Here is a 23,500-nt window from a genome sequence, read left to right on the forward strand (position 1 = left end):
CAGGAATATGTCCAGGTGGGTTTTGAATGTCTCCAGAGAAGGAGACTCCACAACCTCCCTGGGCAGCCTGTTCCAGTGCTCTGGCACCCTCACTGAGAAGAAGTTTCTTCTCAAATTTAAGTGAAACCTCTTGTGTTCCAGCTTGATCCCATTACCCCTTGTCCTATCATTGTTTGCCACCGAGAAGAGCCTGGCTCCATCCTCATGGCACTCATCCTTTTTAATGTTTACAGATATATAAAGGTCACCCCTCAGTCTCCTCTTCTCTAAACTAAAGAGACCCAGCTCCCTCAGCCTTTCTTCATAAGGGAGGTGCTCCACTCCCTTAATCATCTTTATTGCCCTACACTGGACCCTCTCCAGCAGTTCCCTGTCCTTCTTGAACCGAGGGGCCCAGAACTGGACACAATATTCCAGGTGTGGTCTCATCAGGGTTGAGTAGAGGGCAAGGAGGACCTCTCTCGATCTACTAACCACCCCCCTTCTAATACACCCCAGGATGCCACTGGCCTTCCTGGCCACAAGGGCACAGTGCTGGCTCATGGTCATCCTGTTGTCCACCAGGACCCCCAGGTCCCTTTCCCCTACACTGCTCTCTAATATGTAATTTCCTAACCTATACTGGAACCTGGGGTTGCTCCTGCCCAGATGCAGGACTCTACACTTTCCTTTGTTAAATTTCATTAGGTTATTCCCCGCCCAACTCTCCAGCCTGTCCAGGTCCCGCTGGATGGCAGCACAGCCTTCTGGCATGTCAGCCACTCCTCCCAGCTTAGTGTCATCAGCAAACTTGCTGATAGTACACTCTTTTCCCTCGTCTAAATCGTTAATGAATATATTGAATAATATTGGCCCCAGTACTGACCCCTGAGGCACTCCACTAGATACTGGCCTCCAACTAGACTCCGCACCATTGACTACCACTCTCTGGCTTCTCTCCTTAAGCCAGTTTGCAACCCACCTCACTACTCTATTGTCTAGACCACACCTCCTCAACTTAGCTGTGAGGATGCTGTGGGAGACTGTGTCAAAGGCTTTACTGAAGTCAAGGTAGACCACATCCACCGCTCTGCCATCATCCATCCACCTTGTTACATTCTCATAAAAGGCTATGAGGTTGGTCAAGCACGACTTACCCTTGGTAAAGCCATGCTGACTGCCCCTAATAACCCTCTTATCCTTGATATGCCTTGAGATGGCACCAAGGATAAGCTGTTCCATTACTTTCCCAGGGACAGAGGTGAGGCTGACCAGTCTATAATTACCCGGGTCCTCCTTCTTGCCCTTTTTGAAGACTGGAGTGACATTTGCTTTCCTCCAATCCTCGGGCACCTCCCCCGTTTCCCAAGACTTGGCAAAGATGATGGAGAGCGGTCCAGCAATGACTTCAGCCAGCTCCCTCAGCACCCGCGGATGCATCCCATCTGGACCCATGGATTTATGGATGTCCAGACTATTTAATTGCTCCCTAACCCAGTCCTCATCGACTAAAGCAAACTGCTCCATTGACCTGGCTCATCCGGGGTCTCAGGGGTACAGGGCTCCCCAGGACAGCCTCCGGCAGAGTAGACAGAGACAAAGAAGGCATTCAGTAATTCTGCCTTCTCTGTATCTTCTGCCATCAGGTCACCCACCCCGTTCATCAGTGGGCCTACATTGCCTCTGGTATTAGTTTTATCTGCTATGTATTTGAAAAAGTTCTTTTTGCTGTCCTTGACCCCTCTTACCAGCTGTAATTCTAAGGAGGCCTTGACTATCCTAGCTGCCTTCCTACATCCTCTAACATCAGCGTTATATTCTTCCCAAGTGGCCAGCCCCTGCTTCCACAACCTGTAAACTCTCCTCTTCTGCTTGAGCATACCCAACAGATCCCTATTCAACCACGCAGGCCTCCTGGCTCCCTTCCTTGACTTCCTTCGTGTGGGGATGCTCTGATCCTGAGCGTGGAAGAAGCAATCTCTGAATGCAATCCAGCTATCTTGGGCCGCTTTTCCTCCAAGCAGTCTTGCCCATGGGATTTCCCCCAGCAATTGCTTGAAAAGGCCAAAGTTAGCCCTGCTAAAGTCCAGGGTTGCAATTCTACTTGCTATTTTGTTCCTGACACACAAGATGCTGAACTGACACGATTTCACAGTACTCTTACCTTGCAGTTTGCTTGACTGGCACACACACATTCTAGTACAACTTGCTTCCTCACTATTATCTGGACCTTCATATCAGTTCCATTGCCTTTCCCAACTCCTAAGAAGAAAGAGTTGCATTATACCATAGTACATACATTGCCAGAAACAAGTTGTCATGAAAACTAAGTGCAATCCTATTCAAAAGTGCCTTCTCTTCAGAATGCCTTCCTATAGGCTTTAGAGAACTCAAATCCTTAAGGTAGCTCAAGATTCAGTGGTTGAAAGCAGTATTTTGAAGCAGCAGTGAATTCTACCAGTGGAGCAAAACAGGCTAATGTAGAGTCTAGTTCCACTGACTGAACAAGAACAGCCATTTGAAGTCCCCCTGAACAAGTAGTGCTGAACTTCTGCCTTTTATCAAAATTATAGGTACCTATGTACAGAAACAGATGTGTATAATGAAGCTGAGAAACATTAGTGGATGCAGTTCTGCATGTGGAGTTAATCTCACTTGAAAAGTGATTCCCCTCCCAAAACAGAGCAGGTTGTATGCGAGCCACTATTTGACCAGACACCCAGAAAGTGACAGAACACATGCAGCAACTGCACTCCAAAATGCTCTTCACTGTATTTTAACTGTGCCATTCAAATTCTCAAATCCCAGCAAGTCTGCATTCCTATCATAGGGTTAGCAAGAGAGACAGAGATCAGCTGCCTGTACTAGGAAGCCATTACCAGGTAGAGGAATGCCCAAATTCAAGAGTTCTTACCATGTATAGAGTGGATTTTGAGGTTTTTTATTTTGAGTTGTCTCTCTGGTGGGAGTTTCAAGTTATACTTGTTTTTCAGGATTTCATAATACCCAACATACCTACTCTGTAATGCAAAAAACCCAGACACATTATGCAGTTTATGTACCCCACACAGACTAATTCTAGGCAGAAGTAGGATTAAACAGATCATCTACTTCAAGTTCTTAGCTCTCCTTAGTCTAAAGCTAAGAAGAAAGTAGGGATTTATTTTCCTTCCTCTCCCCAATTCAAACAATCCTCTAAACAAATTCAGCATCTATATTTTTAAGCAGTGTTTAAACTTCACACTCTAAAAGAAATTCTTGATTCAGCAAGAAGCAAAGAGCTTTTATATTGTAGCTTTTTAAAGGACAGAATGTTTAAGTGTACAAGATACTTTAATTTTACAGAAGAACATTCTGAAGGACAATTGTACTTCCATTCTATTCTACGCTAGCAACTATAGTACCTCTGTCACCAGCTTCATCTCACAGTAAACAGTGAAATAAAATGAGCAAAGCCCCTAAACTGTGGGCTGAGGCAATAGCTTGTTTAGTATTTCTTCATGAATGCAGTCACCAGAGGATTCATTCCTCCACTTATCCACAGAGCCATAGCCCTCCCCAGGCCAGGCTGCAGGTGACAGTGCACCCTTGAGAAACAGCCCAGTTGTCTCACGGGGTCATGCTCCTGTGAGGGTGGGCAAACACTGCAACAGGCTGCCCAGAGACGTTGCATGGATTGTTTAGACCTGACTAGACATGGCCTTGGGCAACCTGCCCTAGCTCATCTTGCTTGAGCAGTGGGGTTGGACTGAAAGCTCTCCTAATCTCAGCAATTCTGTTATCTTGGATACCATAACTCAGATTTGACGATTACGCAAAGAAAGGCATAAGGAATGTGCTTGGACAATGGGCAGAGGGGGGAAGATACAGTGCAACCCTACCAGTTGACAGTCTTCCAGCCCTTAGAGCACAGAAAATTCAAGAGTTAAGCATTAGCAGGAACCCACATCTCTGAAACAAGGCAGGAAAGGTGTGGCAGCATAAGCACTCACAAGGCTAGTATTGGTTCAGCTACTCTTACTGGACCTGCTCAAGCTTACCTGGGATGGAGTTTCAACTCCCTGAAACTTGGTACTTGTGCTTCTATCAGTTCTTCTCTCCCCAAAGTAGTCCAAACTTTCCTACACAGGAAGATAATCAATGGTTAAGATATTGATCCCAACACCATTCCCCTTCCTGAGAAGGGGCTAGTAAACTAGAATTACACTAATCAACTGCAATACAGGAAGGCAAGTGAAATTATGCAATAGTAGTTTTGATACCTTTTGAAGAAGGCTTTTAACTAGAATAATTAGTAATTAGAAAGTCCAATACATTAAGGCTGTCATCCATGAAAGACTGCTAACAAAGCTCATTGAATGAGGAGAGCAATAAGCTTTTTAAGCAATTGCTTTAGAACCATCTATATTTCTCAAGTGGTCTGTGACAGACCAAGCTGAACATCAGTTCAGATCTTCACAAACCAAACTCTGAGAAAAACACATGATTAAATGGATACACAGTCCAGCCAGACTACCATGAGTGACCGGGGCCTTCTGCAATCCAGGTCTCCAGACTGACACACCAGACATTGGATATTAAAGCAGCACATGCATCTGTCCTGGCCAGGACTTGCTGATCTTTCTCCCTTTCCCCAGAAGGGCTTCTTGCTGCAATGCTGGCAGTCAAGGCAAGACAATTCTTGATACCTCACACCACTTCGAGGGAGGTTAGAGAAAAAAACTGCACTTCGAAACAGTGACACTATGTTTAGTAAACCACGCTCAGAAGTCATCTACAGTTTAAGAAAGTCCTAGCTCAAGATCCTAGATCTGCTATGTCTCAGTTCTTCCTGATCAAGAATAGTCTTCATCAGAATGGAATTTACACAGCAGCAATATTTGCAAGAATTTTTTTGTAAAGCAGGTTGTTCACAGTACCCTTTTTTCAGTATAGACTTTTTGCAGAATATTAGTGCATTTCACCAATTAAGTAGATTCTTCTTCTATTAAGTAGGAATAGTATAAGAATCATAAAATAACCATCAGTTTTTACCTTTGCACTCTCAAACTGGTCACTGTCTATGAGCCAGGTACAGACCATTGTTCCAGTCCTGCCTGTATTAGAAGCAAGAGACAGGTTGAACTACAGGAGTTCAAAGGTATTGAGGATTATTTTTGTGCAAATGAAGTTATAACTTTTGAAATAGAAGAGGTAACAGGAGATAAGTGACACTTCAGTAGTCAAATGGCCATGTTTCTGGGAAGAATGAGTTAAAGACAATATACTACAGTTTGTTAACTCATTCCTTAAAAGCAGACCCCACATTTCTTCATAGTATTCCTAGAGATACTTAGGAAGCTGGCCAGAATCTGTACACTCCATTCAGTGGGGACAGAGTCAAGTACACACTATGATTAGGTTACAGACTGGCACCTGCCAATGCTCTAAGCCTCATAAGTTGCTTCTCCGCTCCAACTTGCCCCACCCCTCAGCCCCACTAAGGGGGCACCAAGACTGTTAGCACAAAGACTCCAATATAGTCTCAGTTTCAAATTTAAAAATCTCAGAGGTCAAGCCAACCCTCCCTATACTTGTTCTTCAAGCTGGTTTTGGCCTGCAGATAGTTTAAGTGTTCAGATTTGCAAAACCTTTTAAATTATGGTTTCAAGTGGGGGAAAGAGCCTTCTTTAGGTTACATAGCCACCTGGTTTAGGACAAGTATCTGCAGTAGCAACAGTAGGTGGGTAAAGATGCAGCAGATGTTCACAGGGAAATTTTGCTTATTTGTACAGCTACCTACAAACTTCAACAGCTCCTGCACTACTACAGGTTGTGGATAACACCCACAGATCAACTCATGTGCAGTAGCTTTGGTTAGCCTGTTCCCATTACATTGTATTCTATCACATAGTACCTTGTGTGCCTACAATACTCCGCCCCGACACCGCAAGAAATTTAAAAGCTTGAGGTATATTACAGTGCAGGATAATCCACATGGGTGACTGGCTGCCAGAGAGCCAAAGCAGCAACTTAACACTTTTGTTCACAGCAGTTTCAGTAGCTCACTATTCTGCAGCCTCTCCTGAGAGACTGAAGTCCCAAAGTCAGGACAGCAGAAAGTTAATGAAGACAACTTTGAGAGATCAGATGCCATCTTAGATTAAGAACCAATTCGGGCTACCTAAAAGTAGGGTTGCATAATACAAAATACACAGCACTATAGTATTGCTAGTCACAGTGCCTGAAGAATTTGTCAAGTTACACTCTAAACCCAGCTCACGCTATGGCTTAAGGCCATACTTGCATCAAAGAAGCTGTGATAAGAATAACATGTAATTTGTAGCATACACTGATTACACACGAGAAGTCCTACCTTTGCCTCCTTTGCAGTGAATTGCTATGATGTTCTTTTCATCTTGACTCATCCATTCACGGACACTGGCAGTGAATTTCAGCATGTCCCTAGATAAGATTAGTGGAATAAAGCAGATGTCCGTATAGAACTACCATGATGTACGTACTTCTTGTTGAGACTTACTGTAGTGCTGGGACATTGTGGTCATCAATAAAGATCCTTTCCACCCTGTAGTGGAAGTACTTGGGGTCATAGCCTTTTTCACCTACAAAGAAAAATCTGGAGTTATGCCAGTAAAGAGAGGAATAGACTTGCAACAACAGAAGTGGCTTGTGACACACAATTGCTGGTCTGAGCATATACTGAAGTATAGCAGTAAAAATAAACAGATCAAAACGGAAAGGCTGTGAGAATCTGGGTAAAACCATGTTTACTTAGCTTCCAGTTTTACACATCTCACTTTTAAGTGAAAAAATCATCTCCAGGCCCAGATGGCCACTCCTTTCCATAGGTGTTATCTAGAGATCTGAAAGTTAATGCTCTGATGTACTGTCAGGGTCAGCCACAGCAACAACCACCTACAAAGTGGTAAGAAGCTGCTAACACCACACTCATCTGTGACCCCTCATCTATTCTGCTGTTGGCTAGAGGACAGTTTTACTTTTTCAGGACTTAACTATCAATGCTTCTATCTCATACCTTGTCTGCTTCCAGGTCTGATGCTCTACTGTGAAAGCAGAAACAGGATAGTTGTTCCTGAAGTATTTTTCATTTTTAACTACTCATTTGAGGTGGCTAAAACACTTTCCTGCTTAATCTCATTCTTCTAAGCCTTCATTAGAAAAATCCTCCAACATCACCCAAAGTTTTAACCCAAGTTTAGTTTTCCATTTCTTTAGTAAGAGTTTTGGAACACTGAAGCAATTGTTCAGCATCAGCAAGGAACTCTTAACTGCAAGGCATCCAGTATCTCCTTTGGAAACTTCAGTACAATGTATTAGATGCTCCAAGTCAATAACCACATTCAGGACAGAAGACAGGCAGAGACAGCTGTGTCCTTTTGACAGACTGAATTCTTGGAGATCTAGTATTGCCAGCATCACACACTGAAAGGAAAGTTTTCTGTTTAGCAGTATTTCAATACAGTCAGCAGCTAAACATACTTACTGCAGAGATTGTAGACTTTATAGTGGTTTGCATGTTTGGTGTCCAAAAATCTTGCAACTTCCTAGAGCAATAACAAGATACAAGTTCAGAGTAGTCAGTGCTCTGCTCCTTATTTCCATTGCCACCTCAGATCCTACCCCTGAGGTAGGATCAGCAGCTGCAATCATTCACAGCCCTCAGACAACAGGCCTTCCCAGCTCAGATGCTTGTCTGGAATAGAAGTACTTCTACAACAATCTTCCCCACCCTACATATTTATGTTTCCACAATACCATGCCGCATAGCTCTACAGGGGATTAACAGAGGCCTTTTAAACATCTTTATTTAGATGAGTAGACAGTTCTCACCACTCATACTATTACCAGCCTGAGACAGAACTGACGGTTCTCTGAAACACTTCTGAGGAACAGTAGCATCAGAGCAGTGTGTACACATTGTGAGATACATCCCACTAGGTGTAGCTAAGAGACTCTGACACAAGCAACACAGCACAGTTGAGACCACCGTTTAGTCATTCCAACCAGCCAAGACAGCAGGACTAGGACTGACTTGACAACCTAGTCCACATGGAAATTAGTGGGAACCTAGAAGTGAAACACCAGTCAGAAATACCAAATTCAGTAGACAAGAGATTTTTTACCTCTATAGGGTTCCTATAGAAAGACTGCTTCCCAGAAGATGGAAATGACATTGCAATAATGCGATCTGCAGAAAAGACAGCAATCAGAAGTAATGGCAGAAGCCTCCCCACATGTAGGAACTACATGATCAAGAGCTACACCTACCCATTTCTGAGAGGTTTTATTTTGCATTTACGACAGCTAGAGCAGGAGACTAATGCTTTCTGAAGCATCAGCTACCATTAAATGTCAGTCTCCATAGGTTCATAGGCAAAAATACTGTGAATTAATCAATAGTTTCTCAGCTTTGGTTCCCTAGGTCTCATAGGGATTTCTGTCACTGCATACAGCATGGACAACCTCCCTCCCAGAGGGCTAATCCTTGAGAACAGCATCAGAGTCTGGAATTATATTTCAAAATCCCACAGAAAAGGAGTAGGCCTGCTTTGACCTCATACTTAAATTTCACAAGTCTAAAACATTGCCTGCGTTCCATGTCAAGCACTCATTAACTGAATAACTAGTGTTAGCAGCATGCAACATGCTGCAAAGTGTCATTTGCTTCTACAAACCAGTAACATAAGTGAGGTCCAGATCAAAGCCATCTTTCATATAACGTCTTTTGTTTTCAGAGACCTACCAAAAAAAAAAAGTAGAGTTAGTCTTCCAAAGGAATTCCCAAGATCAACAAGTGTTGCATATTATTGGGGAAAAAACACAACCATCTAGACTCTGAACTTACGTAATGAGTAGCAGAGCCTCATTTTGCTATAGCAAAGATCACAGCATTAGCCAAGGATTTGTGTTAAATTTTAGGTAGAAGCTCCATACAGAGTTTTTACCCCAAAGTGTCAAAATTTATTCTAGTGGAAAGAACACTGGGGATTCTTTGCAGACTGCAGCATGAATCTCATTGAGTGTTTGGGGGCTGGGGAAGGAAGAAGAAAAATCAAAGGCAGCACAACCAAGACCGCATATTCCTGAGCAAGAGGACACCCTTGAAGCTTCAAGTACCACTTCAGTGTCCCTGATGAAAATAAGAAGAGGCATTTACAATGGATAGGGCTTCAACAGCTAAGGTCATTTTGTTTTCACCTGGAATAAGCAGCAGAAGCATTAAAATTCCCATCCTCTCCCATGTGAGGGCAAACAGTCCACGTACCACACAAACTAGAAATTATCAATAGAGACACATGGTGGTGTTGCAGTCACTTGGCTATGCTGGCCTTCCAGGTCAAGCTGCTGCTCACTTGAACAAAGGTCAGAATTACTAGCTATACTCAAGTTGAAGGCAAAGCTCTGGTTCCCTGTCAAGGACACTGAACAGACATGCTACTTAGGCAATATCACCATTTGCAGACCAATAGGCTGTGGGCAGTCCTGCTACTCACCATTGATGGCTGCCTGGAGAAAGAAAGAGTTGGAACAGAAACTTTGATATATTAAGAAGCCAACTTACCATCCTCCTGGTCACTACTTCAAGTTGCTTCTTTTGTGAAGCGAGACGAAATATTCTTATTAAGATGACAATTCTCAGAACTCGGAGGAAAATAACCATTCTAGACAAGAGTCACATTCACCATAAAAGAAAATGAGCACAATTAAACTTCGATGCAAAGCTTAAAGCTATTTAAAAGCTGTTTCAGAGACAGTTCAAAGCTTTGTTTCATATATTGAACCAGAACTTCTCAGGCTGATTTTGGAGAAATATTGTACTTGGAGAACACCACCATTTTGAGGGTTTTTTTTTTTAGGAGTACACATTCTGAACAGCTAACAGAACTAGGAAACCCTCCACTTGCTCAAACAGACTTTTCACTGGCACATCTACCAAGAAAGCAACAAGTTCCTTTAATACCACCCATGTTATTATCCCTAAATTCTTGTTCCTTGAAGCTTGTTCTGAAGTATACATTTAACTGCAGGTAGCTACCCGAAAAATAGCTGAAGAGAGAAGCTAGACAGGCTATATACATCATGTCTTGATTAAGAAACCTGAAAACAGATCTGTATAAACCCTGTGTTTAATCATTCAGCAACTTAAGCAGATGTTTTGATTTGAGGAACTTTGAACTGCTGTTGAACTTTGAAGCAAGATGCTTATGCAAGTAGTTCTATGAAACAACTGAACAGAAGCAGCTGCTTTCACATACCCTTAGGGACTAGGGCAAACTAACCTCCATTCCTTAAGGAGGTATGTTACCTAAGCATATACTTTTAAGTAGCACATGCACATATTTCAGGTCCTGATACACTTAGGTAAGAATCCTGATGAACGCCTACAGTAAGGGGGACAAATATTACAGAAACATTAACCCACTGCCTTCAGTTGAAAACAGTCTGCTCTCCACTGATGTGGAGCTTTAAGTCAGGAAGACATGGTTGTCCTGGACACCTAGATGGAAGTTTCCATTTCTCCCTCAGCTCCTTGCCAGTCCAGGATCACCCTACTGTTTTCAAAACACAGCTCCCTTGGAGCTAGTAGACAAGGAGATGAACTAACACTGGTTTAAAGACTCCAATAGCCCCTCTCCCCAGCTTGACCCACAACCATGAGAAGCAGCTCTTCAACATAAAAGCAGTTTGCATTCTGCCTTTCAAGAAGTTAGCCAGTTAAGCATTAGCTCTCAGACTAATAACCAGTTCTCATTCCTCAATGCCCTTTTGTAAGTCAGTTTTCAAGGAAATGAGTAACCCAATCCAATGCACATCCAGCTAGACCAGACTGGAAACAGACCATATTTATCCATCAGGACATGTTACCCCTATGGACCACCACCAAAATGTCACTCATCACACCATCCGCACAAATGCTGCACAGATTCTGATTATTCTGCAATTTATCAGGTGCTATATGACCACTGTTTTCTTCTTGAGGAAGGTCAATGAGCAAAGAAAGGTGATAAACCCCAGGTAGGCTACTGGGAATTAGCTGGATTGTGTGGACACTACTGAAGCGTTAGGTGCTAAGACAATCATCTCAAGATTTGTGATTTGGCCAAGTCTGAGTTATCATCTATTGCCAGGTAGTCAGAGCAAGACTGAAGAGCCCTTCACAAGAGAAGCTTTGCAGAGGACCTTGCATGGGTGAAATGGTAGGCCCCAGCTCAGTGTCTTCAGAGAATCAGTGTGAACTCCTTTTCACATGACCCAAAAAGCTTATTCTAAATCCCCATCCACTTCACCAAGTCAGAATACAAGGTACTTGCATACCCCAGTCTACAACAGGATGGGGCAGCACAGGATTGGGCCTACTACTAACACAACCTAGTAAAGACAGCAGCGCAGATTACCCTGTCACAGTGCTATTCCTCCTACCTTTAACTGGATGCTGCTAGATTAAAGTTGCTTTAGAAAAATGTGGCCAGAAAGGTGGGAAGAAATCATTTAACTCAGATTAATGTTTAAAAAGACCTAGAAGGAAACAGACTTTCATGATCCTGAGGCCGCAAAAGCTACTCCTTTGACAGTTCTGCTTTCTGAAACCTGAGTTTAGCTGGCATTTGAAGAGATAACTATTGCTTCCAGGTGTCTGTCTAACTCTGGATTCTTCAATAACTAGAGTTTCTTTTAGATTAATGTTTCTCCATTTGTGCCTGGTAGCCAGTTGAATTGAGGGTAGGGGATGATTTAAAAGAAACAAAACACACACAACAACAAAACTGAAAAAGCCAACACACCACACACAATCAGCTTCTTTCCCTGGATGATGCAAGCAAGTTTCACTCATTCAAACCTAATGCAGATAAATTAATCTTAGGGTTGTAGTTCTGTCTCCATCAGGAAGGGATTCCTCTCACAGGTTATCATCTGATCAAGCTACAGAAATCAGATGGAAATATAACTTGAATTAACTTATGCACATAAACAGCATGTTTTCCCTTCTCAGGGCATGGATGAAAAATCCAACATATGTTACCATGGGATTTCTGGAAAAGCAAGGTGGAAGAAACAAGACAGTGTGGTAACTCTCTCAAGATCCATTAGATGAAGATTCTCCCTGTTTGTCTCATTTGCTCTTAATAATCCAACTCTCCTTTCTGACCTTTTTCAGACTCTCTATCAGAGCTGCTGCGCACCTTCCGCCCAGCAAAAAAATGCTTGAGTCAGATCATTCGATGGCCTCACTATTTACTTTTAGTTACCCCAACTTACATGTTTAGATCATCTCTGCCTTCAGAACAGGGACAGTCTATAGTATAACTGTTGACCCAAGTTAGGTGTTTCCTATCCCTCTTTAGTCTGCGCCATGAAATACTAGCACTGCCATATGTGTGATGTAGTATGCACACATCTAGCTTACAGATACCCAAGAAAATTCTTAGAAAACTATCAAGAAAAGAGAGCTCACATTTAGCAGCTGCCAAACCATTCTTACCTTGGTATCTGATCTGCTGCAGCAAGGTCTGAGAAGGAGTATGTCATATTAATTAACAGAGTGCCCACCACTATGAATGCATCCAAAATATTCAGTTTGGACCGGAAATAGTTCCTGAAGCTGAAATAAAGGAGAGTTTTAGACAGATGCCTGTGTGGATAACAAAGATTAAAACATATCTTCAGGAAGAGAACCACCCATACAGAACTACTGCTAGAGACAAGCTCTCCTCAAGCAGTTCTTAACAGTAGCACAGAAGACTCACTAAGAAAATAATCTTACACCTGGCCTCCACACAAGTCACAGCAAAGCTGAGGCACTTTACAAATGCTCACTTAAATCAAAAGTGCTTTACAGATTATTCTATAGAAGGGTAACACCAAAAAAAAAGACTAGCCATTGTCTAGAACCAGAAAGTTCACCTACAGAACATCCATGTTCACAGTCCAAGCTTGAAGCATGGCTTCCTTACTAGCCTGAGGACTTAACACACTGACTTAACTTTTGCCCATGTCTTACCCTTCAACAAACACCCTCAGGAGAACATCAATGAGGAAGAAGAGTGCTATTGCCAAGGAAACACCTTCAAGAATCTCTCTAACACCTTTCTTCTTCTCACTGATAGCCAGATCCACAATCACGACTATAATGTCCACAATGATAAGTACAACTCCAAATACCCTGCAAAAAGAAAAATACAACTTGAGAGCTAGGAATGAATTGCTGACATTTATTGACTGAAGAGCACAAGCTCAGAATTTTGTTTTAAGCTGTTCCAGCAAGAGTGTGTTCTCTTGTATACATACTGGGGTGTGCTTCTATAAGCAGCTGAAGGATTCCACAACATGGGCAGTGAGATTGAGCACACTCTCAGCAAGTTTGCTGGTAACACCAAGCTGTGTGATGTGGTCAACAGGCTAGAGAGGAGGGATGCCATCCAGAGGGACCTGGCCAGGCTTGAGGGGTGGGCCCATGCAAACCTCATGAAGTTCAACAAGGCCAAGTGCAAGGTCCTGCACATGGGTGGGGGCAACCCCAAGCATAAATACAGGCTGGAAGGAGAATGGATTGAGAGCAGCTCTGAGGAGAAGGACCTGAGGCTGTTGGTTGATGAAAAGATGAACACAACCCAGCAATGTGAGCTTGCATCCCAGAAAACCAACCATATCCTGGGCTGCATCAAAAGCACCATGACCAGCAGCTCGAGGAAGGTGATTTTTCCCCCCCCTCTACTCCACTCTCATGAAACTCCACCTGCAGGACTGTGTTCAGCTCTGGCACCCCAAACATAAGGACATGGACCTGTTGGAGAGGGTCCAGAGGAAAGCCACAGAGAGGACCAGAGCATCTCTCCTATGATGAAAGGCTGAGGCAGTTGGGGTTGCTCAGCCCAGAGAAGGCTCCAGGTAGACCTGATAGCAGCCTTTCAGTACCTAGAAGTGGCCTACAAGAACACTGCAAAGGGAGGGGGTTTTTTTGTTTTGTTTTTTTTGTTTTGTTTTTTTAAAACAGCACATAGTGATAGGACAACAGGTAATGGCTTTAAACAGAAGAAGGGTAGATTTAGGTTAGATATAAGGAAAAAATTCTTTACCATGGGGGTGGTGAGGCACTGGAACAGACTGTCCAGAGAAGCTGTGGATGCCCCATTCCTGGGAGCACTCAAGGCCAGGTTGGATGGGGCTTTGAATAATCTAGTATGGTGAAGGGTGACCCTGCACATGGCAGGAACTAGATGAGCTTTAAGGTCCCTTCCAACCCAAACCATTCAATGATTCAAACAGCATTAAAGTGATCTGTGCAGAGTACATCATCCCTGTGGAACTGTAAATCTACTTCTGACTCAACTGTAGTTATTCATCTGTATTTGCACAGCTACCTAGAAGCAGTGCAAAACTGAATGCCTTAGGGCACACAACTGTCAGTGCTGCCTTTCAATCTGCTCACTTTCCCTCCCACTTGTGTCATAGTATAGTCCATTAAAAATAACTGTCTTTAATGGCTTACTTTGTTTCGGCACCTAGACTGCATACAACTGACCAACTGGTTGTTCAAAGGCTGCCACAGCCTGGAGTAAGCCATTGAAAAGGCTTTATCCAAGTCAACAGCATTCACAGTTCTGATTTTTAGCTCTCCTTTGAGAACCTAGATACCTGTTTAAGACTTACTTCCCAATCAAAGTATTAATACTTTTCTCAATTCACCCTTTCTGGGTGTATTCGGAGGTTTAGTACTTTCCAGACAGAGAGGCTGGAGTCACAGTCATTCAAGGAACTCTCCAAGTTCTTAAACCAGAAATAAGGACTATTTCAACCCTGCTCATACCATTACAAGCATGATCTTTTACCTGAATCCAAATGACATCACAAATGGGGAAATTTTTCTCCTAATTGCACTGCAAGAGAAGAAAATTGGCATCAAGAAAAGTGACATTTTGCTACTGGTATTAGCCACGAGAGCACTGTTACGTCCTTCTGTTCACATTCTTTTCATTTTAGAACTCTGTATAGTAGTAATTTCTTTAAGAGGAGATTATTCAGTTGCATTCATGAAGTATATAGGCTAAGACAGTACTTGAAAGCAATGCTTTGACCACTTGTTAGAAAAAACACTCATCAGCTACAGACCCTAGAAGTACAGCAGTACGTACTCATGCACAACAGTATTCAGTGTCACAATTGTAGCGAGACTAGAAATCTGGCTTAATGCCCAGTTATAAGCTTTAAGAAGTGGGCTTCTGTAATAGCTGTTGGTCAAGAGGATGATTAAAGGACAAATGTCTCTCAAGGTATCTTGTTCAAGATATTAGCTTATTGTACCAGAGGTTTTTTTTATTTATTTTGTTTTTTGTGTTTTGTTTTGTTTTTTTCTCAGACTGGAAAAAGCTGCATTTGTTAATAGCTCCACTTATGCTTCTGTGCTCTTCGAACAGAGCAAGACAAATCTTCCTTTTACCTTTAAAAAGAAATATTGGTTCGGCTGTCAGATTAAAAACTCAGGAAAATGAGTTTTAAGAAAATGAGTTACTGAAGCCAAGTTCTTCCAACTGTGGGAGTTATCTCCAACCCCAGCAGGGTTCAGCTCCTGTTTTAGTGCTAGAGTTAGGTTCGGTTATGGTGGGACTCAATCATCCTGAGGGTCTCTTCCAACTGAAACAATTCTATGATTCTATAAGATTATTTGTTGCCTCTTTGATATGCTTTAAGCCTTCTGGTTTTAAGCTAGGCCTTTGTGTCACTATCTCAGCAGCTGAAAGTCTCCTTAGGCTACACCAAAAACTAAGTTAAAAGGAATTATCTGCAAAACCGAGGTTCTGATCACTTGAAAGACAGATTTCCAGTCTGTTAAGTAAGCTTGGGATGACTTAACTACAGTGAGCACTGGAATCTTTTAATGGACACTTAAAAGAAAACACCTTCTAAAAGTATATCACTAACAGTATAACCTACCAAAAGGTTCTAACACACCAACAAAAAGTGCTGGTAGATTCCTTTTGTATTGTTCACATATCTACCCTCTTTCCTGTTTTATACAGTTACTACATTTCCCCTCCCACCACCATTAGAGATACCACTGTTACAGGAAGTCTCTGTCAGCTCAATAATGCATATTGCACCCCAGTGATCCTGCCTGAGCTACTTGTTTTCTCAAGGGCAACCTGAGCATCGCATTTCACTTGGTGCATATCCTTAACACCTTAGTAACTCAATTTAAGACAAGGCTAGATATATTTGAAGTGATGAGGAAGCATCTTTCTAGGCTTACTGATTGCTTCTTATTATTAGGTTCACAGTTTAAACTAAGGGACAAGGTCTAACAAGCAAACATCTGCATCCTTAAGTTGTAGTATCCACTTTTCCAGTGGAAGTCAAGGATGTAATACCAGGTCTTGCCTTGAAGGCAGCCTAACATATAAGAGGTTCTCGCATTCATAGATGTCTGATATCTAAGGAAGCACTGCAATAATTACACTAACAGCCAGCTGGTCTTTGAGTTTGCCCAGTCAATGCAAATGTAGTAGGTATAGGAAGACTTCAGCTTTCTCGGTCTGAGGACAAGTATCTTTACCAGATGCACTTAAGACTGAAATATATACACACCACTCTAGTTCAGCCTGCCAACATCTTAAATAAGTTGAAGAGAATGTGGCACATTTACTCACATACTTAGATTAAAGTCTTTGTGAAATATGTTTGTAAATGCCAACTTCTGAATTCTAGAAAGACATGTTGTCACATAGAAGAACCAAGATAACAGGCTTAGTCTTACTGTTCTTGAGCTGCAGGAACAGAGAACTGTCTATTCGCTTGTCACTGACTTCACTAAGTATGCTGGGAGAGTTAGTAACTGGTGACAAGAGATCAACAGTTAGAAAATAACTACTTCAAGAACAGAGTTAATTACTAGCAAGTTCAGACATGGTGAAGGCATGATGCTTATCATTTGCCCCAAATACTCATTCACCTCATTTTATCAGAAGCATTTGTTCTTCTGTGCTCTCCCAAACTCTATCCTTCAGGGAAATTTAATCACCACAGTTTGGACTACCCATTCTCCATAATGATGGACTCATAGCTAGTTCTTGTGTTGGGCTTTCATCTCTAGAGGCACAAAGAGGCTTCCTGAACTCATCTTTATTATGTACCATATCAAATGTCAATATCAAGTGATTTACTGGGCTTCAACAAGCCATCTGTCTTATTTTGGCTCAATGGCTTCCACTTTCAGGGGTAAGCAAGGCATTTACTATATTATTAGCTTACTTGGAACAGCTGTCTGGTTCATTATCCTCATCACGACCATCATCAATCTTTACTGTGGGCTCTTCTGCTGTTGGAGAGCTGGCAAAGAAATAACATGAGTCACATACTGATACAGATGTCAACTTTACACATTGCTACCCTTCATTGTTCCAGAGAAAATATTAACTGTCAGCTGAGCAGCAGCCTGGGCCAGAGCACAGGCACAGTACCAGGGGAAGAAAGATCTCCCACATGTTGGTACCACAGAACCCCTTTGGCTTGTACTGACCTGGTTCCACATTAGCAATCCATCTCCCAAAAGTTTCTCTTTCGGAGAAAGGAACAGGTGTGTTCAGCAATAGGATAAAGGGCTTTGAAGTAGGACATCTGAGAGTCCACTGAGGACTTTAAAGTCCACTCCAGACTCTGGAAGTACTGGAAACATGCACATGCAAAATTGCTTCAGAGAGTCCAAGCGACAAAGAATGCTGTTACAGTACACTACTTGTTCAGAGAATAAATGTTTTCACCAGGAAGAGCTATAGCACAGAGATGTTTTTGTGCAGCACAGGATACCAGACAGGAAACTGGAAGAGTAGAGCAGCAGCTGAGCTAGTGCTAGGACAGCATTTTTTGGCCTAGTCACTGTTTGCCATAACTTCCTTAAAAGGGTTTCCTTAGATCAAGTTTTTGTTCAGCCACCTCAGAATCTTTGAAGGTCACCTGATGACTTCAGAGAAAATAGAGTGCAAAATTCAAATCCAGGAGTTTCTAATTCAGCCTTCTCCACAGAAAGGCTGTGCTGTGTAATAGCACAGCCAGCGTTTGCTGTGGCTCTGCCTCTGGCATCATTGCTTCTCCGACAGAAGCAATTACACAGACATATTCAATATTGACATTTCCCTGCTGTTCTGAGGCAATCTAGCATGATTGAAGCATTAGTGTAACAACTCAGAGGATCCAAGTATTCCTCGTCATGTACAATGGCCCCATGCACCAGCACCGCAGTGTGGGCTAACCCCCTCTTAATCACAAAATTTATTGATGCATTTCCTACAGTTTCAGCAATCAGTACAGGTGGTTCACCACCTGCACTCAGTACCAAGCCAAACAGAGGAATTACTACCCCCCCAACAATTTTGGTATTTAAAGGCTAATTTTCCAGCTCCAGTATCCTCATTTTGTTTCTAGAACTGAAGCAAAGCTCTGGCAATATGTAGCCATTCAGCTTTGCTTCCCAGCTATTCTTACAGGATACTCACTTGGGAGTTTCCACTTAATGTACAGCTAAAATGCTTCACTCATTAAAGCAGGTTTTTGCTGCTACAGCAATTTTGCTGCAGGTCACTTGTTTATACTTGCAGGCACATGAAGTGTACCAAATGCCACCTTCTTAACCTCTACTGTGATTAAAAAAAAAAAGTCCAAATAAGAATGAGTGTTTTGGATTAGGAAGCCAATCTTTAATACAAAAAGAAAACAAGCCAAGCCTGGGTACACTGTTTCCATTGTGTTCTCACACAAAAAAAACCAGTTCTAGATAATGCTTTCCTCTGAGGGAGGGAGTTTGTTTTGCTGAGCATTCTACAGCTGCTTGTTGTCCAAGCTGAAACAAGCTCTGCCACAAGCTACTACATCTAGTCTTTGACTACTGGGGTGGAAGAGAATAAGGGTATACTAGAATAATAACCTATTTCCTCCCTACACACACTTTCCATACAGAGCATAAGCTTTTCTGACTGCTTACAACTATAGGGAACTTCAGACTTAAGGCTTTTAAGGAGAGAAGAGCATCTTGCTCTATGTGAGACCCTGACAGTGTTTCTGGATGCTAGAAGAGAGCAGAATTTATTACCACAAGTTTATTATACCAGGGCTGGGTGTTCTGCCATTCTTAGTTAGCTCTTAACTACTTGCAAGAAGTCGACCATAACAGCACATTTCTCTAAAAGATATCACTCCTCTCAGACAACAGCACTTTAAGGAGGGGGTGGGAGATACAAAGGCTATATGCTATATAAACTCCAAGCACTGTGTCATTATTCTCTTTGTTATGTTTAAAACACTAAGAAACCCTAGCCAGGGGACCACACACAGCATACTTCAAGCCAAAAGCCTCACCCTGGTACAGTCCATTCCACTCACCTGGCTGCTCCTGCCAGCTCTGCCCCCTGCTCATACCTCACCGTTGTCATCTTGTCTGTTGTTGCTCCACTGGCCTCAAGAGAAGCACATCTAGTTAAAGAGAGATGAGCACAAGAAACAGTCAACACCAGCATCCCATAGCAGCCACACTCATATTACCAGCAGACAGGCTTCTGCTTCAGGCATTTACCCCCATAGTTGACAAAACACAACCTTATCTATAAAGCTCGTGAGAGTCAGGGCACTCAGCAATGCGAGGAAGGGGCTTTTTTTAATCGCAGTATGCCACAGTGACGATAACTTTAAAGCAGCATCTTCACCAAAGGATGAAACATCTTCCCCTGCTTCAAGCTATGGAACACACAAGAGTCCCAGCCAGCACCTCCGGGAGGGGCACATCCCCGGCTGGAAAACCGGGGAAGGGGGTCCAGGAGCTCCCGGCGCCGCGCATCAAGCAGCCACTCGGAGGGGCGATCCGCGCTTCGCCCCCCGGAGCCTCTGCTCGCGTACACCTGCCTCGGGCTCAGCCTCACACTCCCAGGCAGGGAACCAGCCCCCACACTGGCGGGTATGGCCCCGCCGCAGCCTCCCCGCTCCCCCGGCGAGGGTCCAGTGCCCCTTCCCGCCATGGGCCTCGCACAGGCCCGGCGGCCGCCACACAGAGCCTGCGGCTCGGCAGCCCCAGCGGAGACAGCCCGCGGTGGCCGCAGCCCCTGGGAGCTCCCCCTCCACCCGCAGCCCTCACCTCAGCGCAGCCGCCAGGCTTAAAGTCGAGCCCGGACACCCGCCCCCGGCACGCCGCAGGCTCAGCGGAAAGTTGCGTTAAACTTCCTGAGGGCTGTACTCCCGACCCTCCCGCCTTCCCTCGCCCGCCCCGCGGAGCCCCACTCACCCGCCGAGGCGAGGCCTAACCGCGGAACGGGAGCACGCCTCATCCCCCCCGCCGGGCCGCGGCTAAATGGTCCAGCGGAGCCGCACGGCTGCACCTGGGCCGGGCCGGGCGGCACCGCCCGCTGCCATGGCGACGGCCCCGCCGCCGCTCCCGCCGCTCCGCGGGCTGCAGCAGGTGGACGGCAACGGGCCCGCGGCGGCCACAGGGGCCTCTCGGGGAGCTCCGGGCTGGAGCCGGCCCGTCCCCCGCGGATCATGCATTCCTGGGCCCCCAGGAGCGAGGAGGGCGCCCGCCAGCCCACCCCGGCAGGGCCCGCCGCCTTCCCCCGAGCCTCAGCCACTCGCCTTGTGTGGACTTCGCTGCTGTGCTTTGGTGCCTCTTACTGCATTCCCCTGAGCTGGTGGATTGGGGGGGGCTGCAGGCCGGTCAGGCCCCCATGGCCTGTGACAGCGACTGTCTCCATGCAGGGCGAGAAGCACGTAACATTGAGCACTTAGGCTTTTCACATAACATCGAGCACTTGTGTTTTTGCAGAATCGGAGCCCGCACGGCAGAAACGCGTCGCGTTACCCCGTGTTCCGCAGAGGCTTCACACCTGCCCCAGCGCTGCCCCGGCCGCACCTCACGGTGGAGTAACCCTGCTGGGGGCCGGGCTGCCCGGGGAAGGGCTTCTGCAGCACGGCGAGCAGCAGAGGGAGCTCCAAGCGAGCTTTTGGGGGCTGCTCCCGGCGCTGCGGGAGCTCGGTCACGGTTAGGTGCGGTTACCTGCTGTCAGGAGCCTTTCTGGATGCCCTTTGCCCGAAAGAAGTAAAATCTTCAGGATGAATGCTGAGAATAGGAAGCATTTCTGGGCAGCAAACTTAATAGAAAGTTTGCCTTTCACGTGTATATATGTGTGGGTAAGCGGCTAGCACAGACAGTGCTACCAAGTAATGAGCTAAATGTGTTTGGTATATTCAGATAATTATGTATTTGATAAACAGCCAAATGTGGACGGAAACTAAGTCAGATTATGAGAAGAAACATTAATTTGCTCTTAGTCCTGAGGAAAAACTTTACATGTGCAGGTTATTTGATCCTGTGGACCATATGGGTATCCTGCAAGTTACTCTCAACAGGATCTTATGCCCATGGGCTGCCTTCACGGCCAGTACCATATTGGAGAAGGGTGTAGAAATATGGGAGTCTGCTTTCCTCTGTCCTGAGCCCTGTAAGCACCGAGGTCTGGAGCACAAGTCTGATGAGGAGCGGCTGAGGGAACTGGGGCTGTTTAGCCTGGAGAAAAGGAGGCTGAGGGGAGACCTGATCGCTGTCTACAACTACCTGAAAGGAGCTTGTAGCATGGAGGGGGTTGGTCTCTTCTCCCAAATAACGAGTGATAGGATGAGAGGAAATGGCCTCAAGTTGCACCAGGGGAGGTTTAGATTGAATATCAGGAAAAGAATATTCACAGAAAGGGTTGTCAGGCATTGGAACAGGCTGCCCAGGGAAGTGGTAGACTCACCATCCCTGGAGGTGTTTGAAATGCCTTTAGATGAGGTTCTTAGGGACACTGTTTAGTGCTAGAGTTAGGTTATGGTTGAACTTGATGATCTGGAGGGTTTCTTCCAACCAAAACAATTCTATGATTCTATGATAAGGTGTGAAGGCAGCGTGGGTATTGAAGTGGACTCTTCACAGAACATCCTGTAACAAACAGTCGAAGGAGGAGCTGGAGGCAGGGGGGCTTCCAGTTCGGGGTTCAGACTGAATGCCAAGGCCGTAAGTGAATCAGCTTGATAGATGCACTTACTGTAGAAAGGAAAAACAACTCTTTCCATTTTTCATCATATAGGTAGACACTGCCTTACCAGGGATAAAACCATAACTGTTCCTTTCGATGTTGCTAATCTTATCTTAGAGCACTGGTGATGCTGTAGAAGATGTGCCAGCTCTCATGCGTCATCATGAGTTTCCTGGTGGCTGGTCTAGTTTTCTTAAAATTTTAACTTCTAGAATCAGATGATTAAAATAAAAACACGAGTTTTTTATTAATAAAATTAAATTTCTACCTCTGAGCTGCTGAAGAAAAGCACAGGAACAAGATCCAAGGTTCATAAAGCTAAAAATGAAAAGGAAACTTTGAAAATATTCTGGTTTTAAAATTCAAGACTTGTAAATCATTGTCATTGTATTTTGCTGGTTAAGTCATGATACTGACATTTAAAAACTCATAATCCAGTTCTGATCCCTTGACAATTATTCATCAGTGTAAAACAGGGGAATTGTCAACAAAATGCAGAAAGGATTGAAATGTTCAGTAAATAATCCAGCTACATACTGGGTAAAGAGCAGGATGAAGTATGCATATCTCAGGGGGGTGATGACATACTTTACATTCCAGAAATAACAGAGAGGGTGGTAAGCAGAATCTCTTAACTCGGTAGATTTTAAAATCAGTAGGTATGGCTCATTTATGTCTGATATGTTTAAGACTATCAGATACAAATGCCAAGAAAAATAATTTTATTTTTATAAAGTCTTGGGGTAACAGAAATATGGAGATAAGTGAGGAAAAAAGCCAATTCTCTGCCAATATTAAAATCAGGTGGATTATATGACCTGATGACGATAGACCTGTCAGTTTGGCTTTGCTTCCAGACAAAATGAGAGCAGAGTAGATAGAGGCTTCAACTAATAAAATATTAAAGGAGTTTAGTGATAATAATTAATGCAAATCAACATGGGATTAGGGAAAATAATTCCTTTCAAACTAATTTATATTTTCTATAAAAGATTACAAGTTTTACTGATAAAAGTATTTAATTGCTTCTGTAAGCAACTGTCTGGCTAGAAAATCACATTTGATTTAAAAGGTAGGAGAATATAAACTCAATCTGATTCACACTGGTGAAAACCCAGCACACTAGTCTTAAAATAACCGAAAAGAGAACCATCCTTAAGCAATTCCTTTCCAGAGAGGTTCTGCAGGGATTGGGTGTTTTCAGCTGTTCAATGTTGTGTTGTTTTGTTTTAAACCATACGCTGGATAAAATCCCGAGTAATCGAGCCTGGAGCTGACACAGAGGTAAAAAAAGTGATTGGATAGAAGAATTGCTGCCTAGCACTGAGTAAACTGTAACATCTGGTAAGTCCAGATGAGCAAGAATTGTGCTTTTCCCTGCATCCCCTGTCAATCTCAGAACAAAAGACCTCGGGGCAGTGCTTTTCAGCCCTTGGTACCTGAAGGACCATGCAACA

General features: G+C 43.9%; 1 protein-coding gene across 5 annotated transcripts in view; it reads right to left on the reverse strand.

Annotated features, from left to right (window-relative positions):
* LOC102092343 (phosphatidylinositol 3,4,5-trisphosphate 3-phosphatase TPTE2) overlaps positions 1-20,938 on the reverse strand; it is a 31,624-nt gene extending 10,686 nt beyond the window's left edge. Inside the window, exons 1-16 of one of the 5 annotated variants that reach the window (XM_065052554.1) lie at positions 20,114-20,233; positions 19,369-19,458; positions 17,245-17,322; positions 14,829-14,876; positions 13,001-13,162; positions 12,482-12,601; positions 9,563-9,662; positions 8,676-8,739; positions 8,124-8,188; positions 7,484-7,544; positions 6,500-6,581; positions 6,335-6,423; positions 5,014-5,075; positions 4,020-4,100; positions 2,894-2,999; positions 2,144-2,241 (exon numbers count right to left, since the gene is read on the reverse strand). In XM_065052554.1, the coding sequence (XP_064908626.1) occupies positions 2,144-2,241; positions 2,894-2,999; positions 4,020-4,100; positions 5,014-5,075; positions 6,335-6,423; positions 6,500-6,581; positions 7,484-7,544; positions 8,124-8,188; positions 8,676-8,739; positions 9,563-9,662; positions 12,482-12,601; positions 13,001-13,162; positions 14,829-14,876; positions 17,245-17,322; positions 19,369-19,418 (1,266 nt within the window). In that variant the 5' untranslated portion in view covers positions 19,419-19,458; positions 20,114-20,233. The other 4 variants (XM_021286875.2, XM_065052537.1, XM_065052530.1 and 1 more) reach the window with 4 other exon arrangements.
* Positions 20,939-23,500: the final 2,562 nt, after the last annotated feature.

This window comes from Columba livia, chromosome 1 (assembly GCF_036013475.1).
Source record: "Columba livia isolate bColLiv1 breed racing homer chromosome 1, bColLiv1.pat.W.v2, whole genome shotgun sequence".
Classification (NCBI taxonomy): Eukaryota; Metazoa; Chordata; class Aves; order Columbiformes; family Columbidae; genus Columba; species Columba livia.